Below are 6,000 nucleotides of genomic sequence, written 5' to 3' on the forward strand. Positions count from 1 at the left end.
TTAATTTCTTTGTGCTTTTGTTTTCTTCCTTTGCAGAATGGGTTTTGGGGATTAGATGTGAATAATACCAGGAAAAATACAGAATGCATAAAATTCTAACTTTCCCCCCCTTCCCGCCCTTAGATGTGAACGATTAGAAGAACAACTAAATGACCTAACAGAACTCCATCAGAATGAAATCTTAAACTTGAAGCAGGAATTGGCCAGCATGGAAGAGAAAATTGCGTATCAGTCCTATGAACGTGCCCGGGACATCCAGGTTAGCATGAAGGATTGGATTTGTAAAAGCAAAAGACTAACAAAAAGTAGAATAGTGGTCGGCAGGGGCTGGGGGCTGAAGGGAACGAGGGGTTCTTTTTTAATGACTATAGAGTTTCAGTTTTACAAGATGAAAAGAGCTATGGAGTTGGATGGTGGTGATGGCTACACAACATTATGAATGAATTTAATACCAGTGAGCTGTACACTTAAAAATGGTTAATTAAGGTGGTAGGTTTTATGTTATGTGTCTTTTACCACAATAAAAAAGGAGAAGAGGAAAAAGGACTAAAATACTGATACATGCTATAACAGGGATGAATCTGGAAAACAATATGCTCCGTGAAAAAAAAGCCAGTCACAAAAGGCCACATATTATATGATTCCATTTACATGAAATGTCCAGAACAGGCAAATCTATGGAGACAGAAAGATCAGCAGTTGCCAGGGGCTGCAGGAAGGGGAAATAGGGAGGAATAGCTAAGGGTTAGGGGATTTCTTTTTGGGGTGATGAAAGTGTTCTAGAGCTTGATGATGGTAGTGATGGTTGTACAACATTATGAATTTACTAAATGCCACTGAATTGTACACTTTAGAACAGTTAAAATTTAATGTTGGGTGTATTTTACCATAATACTGAAAAGTTTAGAAAAAAAGATGGGGAAGGTAGAGTATCAAGAGAAGGTTATACCAACTGTAATATAACTAGTCTTCAAATGAGGTACATTTCTTGAAAGGCTGTACCATGTAGGGGTGGTGGGGTGGTATGCTTGCTTGGGTTCATAGGAAATGTTCTGGGGGTCACAGGTCTCAGTATATAGGAGACCATAAGCATTATTACATCTGTTGGTTACCGCTTCAGGAGCTGCTCTCACAAGAGGGCCATCTTGTCTGTCTTCTGTAGCAAGGGAGGCATTTGTCCTCGTTGCCAAACCCAAACCTTTTACAGGCACATTGCCAGGCCATTTGTGAGAATAACACATGAGGCAGTTATGTTTAAGGCTCTCTAGTTTATGCTATGAGGAAATAGAATATGTAACTTTTTCTTACTCCAGTTGGGAGGTATATTTCTAAGGGAACAGTTGCTGGTTTCACATAAAAGCATCTTGAAATAAGCTGGTCTTAGGGAAGGGAAGTAGTCCAGGAATCTTGTATTACAGCCTGAAAGAATCAAGGGAATGTCTGGATCATTTGCCCAGCTGCCATCTTCTCCAGACTCTGGAATTCTGTTTATGTTTTGGTTTTTTTCCCATGATCATTCTGGGCTGGGTAGTATTTGCTGTCCATTCATTAGCTTGCTTCAATCTGAAGTTGCCTAGCTTTCATCTCAAATCACAGGAAACCAGGATGCATTGAAACCAAGACCAGAAAAACCTAAGGCTCCCACCACCACTGAACTTTGGAGGATATTCTGTCCTCTGAATGTTGAGGGTAAATTTCATATAAACCGATGGCTTGAAGGGAGTATATCACTTACAGTGTTTCATCTAGTGTTTGGGCATAGCGTCCTCCTTACAAAGATCAACCTTAAAGGGGGCGGTGGGGGGAGTGTGCTCTTCTTATGAAGACAGATCAGAGAGCCCTTTACACTGATGTCTGTGATTGACTTGACTTGGAAAACAATGGATAGCGCGTACAAGGATGTCCAGAGGACATCCACCTCATCATTGTTACCGTGGAAAAGTTGGAAATAACCTAAATCTCTCCAGCAGGGAACTAGCTGAATAAACTGTGACATATCTATCCATACTATAAAATGCCACATAGCAATTAAAAAGAATGAGGTAGATCTCTACACATTGACGTGGAAAGGGTCGACAGGACCCACTGTTGAGTGAAAAAAAAATGAGTTATGAATTAGTTCCTATAGTATGATACTATTAAGATAGGAAGTCAAAAAATAATTCCATACATTTCCCTAGGCTTAAATATGTAGGCGTTTAAACATAGGTGAAAGAAGGACCACATGTCAGAGTGACAGTATTACTTCAAGGCTAAGACCTGGATTTAAGGAAAATATCAAGAGAGACAATGTATCCTATTTGAAATGTTGAGCAAGTATGTTTGTCCTGTGCAACTTTAATTAGTAATTTTTACATGGAAAAAAAAATCATATCCCAGAGGTCTTCTCATTAAAATGTTCAAGACCAAATCTGAGTGTGGCTCCTGCTTCCTGTGAGTCATCCCGGGAGGAATGCGGTGGAGGGCAGTTTAGGTGCGTAATAGTTGCTTGAATAAAGACTTACACATTTGGCCTCTCTTATTCAAGACTCGCATATTTAAAATCAATGGCATAGCCCAAGATGCATCCGGCTTGCCCAAAGTGCATGTCAGCTATTCAGAGCAGTGTGAGCAGAAGCTTAACTGTTCCCTGTTCTGGCCCACAGGAGGCCCTGGAGGCGTGCCAGACCCGCATCTCCAAGATGGAGCTGCAGCAGCAGCAGCAGCAGGTGGTACAGCTGGAAGGGCTGGAGAATGCCACTGCCCGGAACCTTCTGGGCAAACTCATCAACATCCTTCTGGCAGTCATGGCGGTCCTTTTGGTCTTTGTTTCCACGGTAGCCAACTGCGTGGTTCCTCTCATGAAGACTCGCAACAGGACGTTCAGCACTTTATTCCTTGTGGTTTTCATTGCCTTTCTCTGGAAGCACTGGGATGCCCTCTTCAGCTATGTGGAACGGTTCTTTTCCTCCCCCAGATGATGCTGGCACAAGAAGGCAGTGCTCCCCTACCCTCTGGCGAGTGCATGCAGCGAAGAATTAGACAGCAACTTACCTACTCTGAAGTTTTCTACAACAACAAAAGAGTTGAGTGAATCTGTTTACATTTAGAATAATGTTTTTTTCTTCAAGAGACGCAATTGCAATAGTATTTTTTAGATTTTATCCAAGAAGTTTTTTGGGCAAAAATCTTGGATCATTTTTATGTAGCATGATTTTCCTTGGGATGCAAATCTTAAACAGTCCTTTAATATGAACCAACAATCTGGAGCACACTGAAGGGCATTCTAAATTGTGGCTTGAAGGACTGCACTAAAACCCACTAAAAAGATGCAAAAACCTGATTAGGGAAACCAGTTAAACCTAACACCCTGCCTCGTCTGGGCTCACCACCTCTCCCCCTCCCAGACTAACTTTACTGTGAAATCCTACCACATTCCATGTCTGAATTTTTGGATTCAGGGTGGATTGTCCTTGTCCGTGGAAGAACACGTGGATCTCTCCCTGGCTTTCTCACCCAAGTTGGCCACTCATGCTAACCCTGGAGGTATGATCACTTTTGAACCTGGTCCCTTAACCTTTGCTAGGATACAAAAGTGAGAGCATCATCCCCAAAGGATCACTGCAAAGCCCTACTACAGTATTTTGAAGTAGCCCTCTAAATACTTAATTTTAAGCAAAATCCCTTGGCCGCACTTTTAAGGTTTTTTTAAATGTGTATAGTCACCAACTTAAAAAAAAAAAAAACAAAAAATCCGAACAGCATACTTGAAGAATGTAATACTCAAACTCTCAGTGCTTCCTTATGGTTTCTAATAGGATTTTTTATTATTGTTATTATTATTATTGGGTTTTTTGGGAAAGGGTTGGGAGGGTCTTTTATTTTTCCTTTGAAATAAAGAAGTGATGTTTTTAAATGAAGAAATGTGTGGATATTTAAGTGTGCTGCTCCCTCTTGTCTTGAAGCAGTTTGAGTAAAGGAAGACTTGCTATAAATGCTTCCCTCTGATGCCCTTGTCTTGAGGTGCAGCGTAGACTTCCTCCTCTGGCTGCTGCTTCTTGGTGCCTGCTGCCCCCACCACACCACTTCATGGGCTTGGCTTGGTTGGAGAGGAAAGGGGTGTGCAGGGGGAGGAGGAGGCTGTTTCCACGAACCAGCATGATAGGATAGAGATTTTTTTACCCCAAGAAAATGTTCACCCAGTGACTTTGGGCTGGGGTTGTCTTTAGGAAAAATTGAGACTATATTAATGAGAGTCATACATAATTCCTTGTGTTTCCTTAATTTATTTTTAACACCCCCTGATTACTGAAACCAAAGTGATGTGCAAATCTTCTGTCTGCATTTTGACCCCAGCATCCTTAATTTCAAAGCTTTATTCTGTCTGCCTGAGAGAATCAACTGAAGGTGATTCTCCCTAAAGAACAGAAAAGGATCTGTCAGGTTAGAAGGACCCAAGTTTGGGGTGTAAAATGTTGTCCACTGCCTGTTCATCTAGACTGACTTACTAACATACCTATGCTCAGTGGACTTTTATAGACAGTTTAGAAAAAAATGACTGAGCCTTCTTCCCCATGCTATAACCAGTTCCACCAGGATGGAACTGGGCTTTTAGAGCCTATCTAGAAAGCTTGGTTAATCTTTTCATATTCCTAGTATTGAATCACAAATGCTGTTCCTGCTTGGCCTCAGTTCTGTGCAACCAAGTGATGAGCAAGGGGCACATAACATGCCCTGAAAAGAGTAGCAAAGCATGCTTTGCCTATTCTTCCCATACCAGGAAATTCTTTTGGAACTAGATTAGCATTGCCTTCTCTGTCTGAGAGGATGGTTTACATGACAGCTCCAGCCTTCTGTGGCTTTGGCAGGCTGGCCTTCTCAGAGTCAGCATGTTGTCTCCATAATCATTTTGATATTTTAACTCAGGTACCCCAATCTTCACTCCATCCTCAGATGATTGTAGTACAACCTGTTAGCTCTGTTGACCTCTCAAAATTAGTGCCCAGAGCAGGGACCACGGGGATGATTTTTCTATTAAAAAATAATTGGAACCAATTCACGTTCAGGCCAAAAACAAATTATTCCCATGCCTATGTATTTTAAATGTTAACTTTGCCTAAAAATATTGCAGTGACTTCAGGCAGGAGTGCCAAAGGACACCATGACCTTGTCAAACTAGCATAGTTTCTCTGAACCTTCTGCTCTAGCTTAATCACTCAGAGTAGGGAAGAGAGCCCCACAAAGTTATTAAAAAGAGGCTCTAGCCACCATCCTCCAGTTTTTCTAAGAACCTTTGAGTCCCCTAAACTGTGTAGAGGCTACTAAGTTTTGTGGGCACTAGAAGTCACTGTGATAGATGGATTGAAATTGTTCCCATTTGCCATGGGTCAATTTCTATCAAAGGAAGGTTTTCGCCTCTGGACAGCCCCCTGAGATCCCAGCCAAACAGGCCCGTGCTAACTGTCCACCATCCTCTCTCAAACTGTCTTAGGAAGGAGCTTCAAGCTAGGTCAGTCATGGTAATGGCTTTCTACGTGTCTTGTTCCTTGATTCTTCACCAGACCCAACAGTTGTCAGCATTTAATGCTATTTGTAACCATGCATCTGTTTTCATGCCTTCCCCCACTTCCTACTCCCACACCTGTTGCCTTTGTGTTTCTTTGCATTGTGGCTGTTCCCGGATTCTGGTCTATTCAGAGCTCTTCTATAACCTCACTCTAATGGTTGTTTAACAATTGTTCTGTGAGTGGAAATTTCCCCTTGCTTTAATGCTTCTTCTCTTTTAAAGACTACGTGCATTCCCTTTGAAATGAAGCATTCCTGGATTACTTGTTAGTGCTGGTGCTTGAGGCTGGCTGTGGTAGCCTGGGTGACTCTGTTCATTGTAGAATAACATTTTACCATTTTTATGATTCAATTGAAGGGCACTTCTGTCTGCTCCAATTTCAGTTCCTTGGTATATACTCAGTGCATCCTAGCAAGGAAGGCTTTCTACTCCACTGGCTCCCTAAGAAGCAAAAG

General features: G+C 41.8%; 1 protein-coding gene across 10 annotated transcripts in view; it reads left to right on the forward strand.

The window, feature by feature from the left end:
- The window catches only part of TMCC1 (transmembrane and coiled-coil domain family 1), a 251,085-nt gene extending 245,264 nt beyond the window's left edge, over positions 1-5,821 (forward strand). For 8 of the 10 annotated variants that reach the window (XM_034996432.1, XM_034996435.1, XM_034996438.1 and 5 more), the window contains 2 exons: positions 124-259; positions 2,646-5,821. In XM_034996432.1, coding sequence (XP_034852323.1) covers positions 124-259; positions 2,646-2,960 — 451 coding nt within the window. In that variant the 3' untranslated portion in view covers positions 2,961-5,821. The remainder of the gene's footprint in view (positions 1-123; positions 260-2,645) is intronic. The other 2 variants (XM_034996434.1, XM_034996433.1) reach the window with 1 other exon arrangement.
- Positions 5,822-6,000: the final 179 nt, after the last annotated feature.

Source organism: Mirounga leonina, unplaced genomic scaffold (assembly GCF_011800145.1).
Source record: "Mirounga leonina isolate KUSES-001 unplaced genomic scaffold, KU_Mleo_1.0 Mir_94, whole genome shotgun sequence".
In the NCBI taxonomy this organism is placed as follows: domain Eukaryota; kingdom Metazoa; phylum Chordata; class Mammalia; order Carnivora; family Phocidae; genus Mirounga; species Mirounga leonina.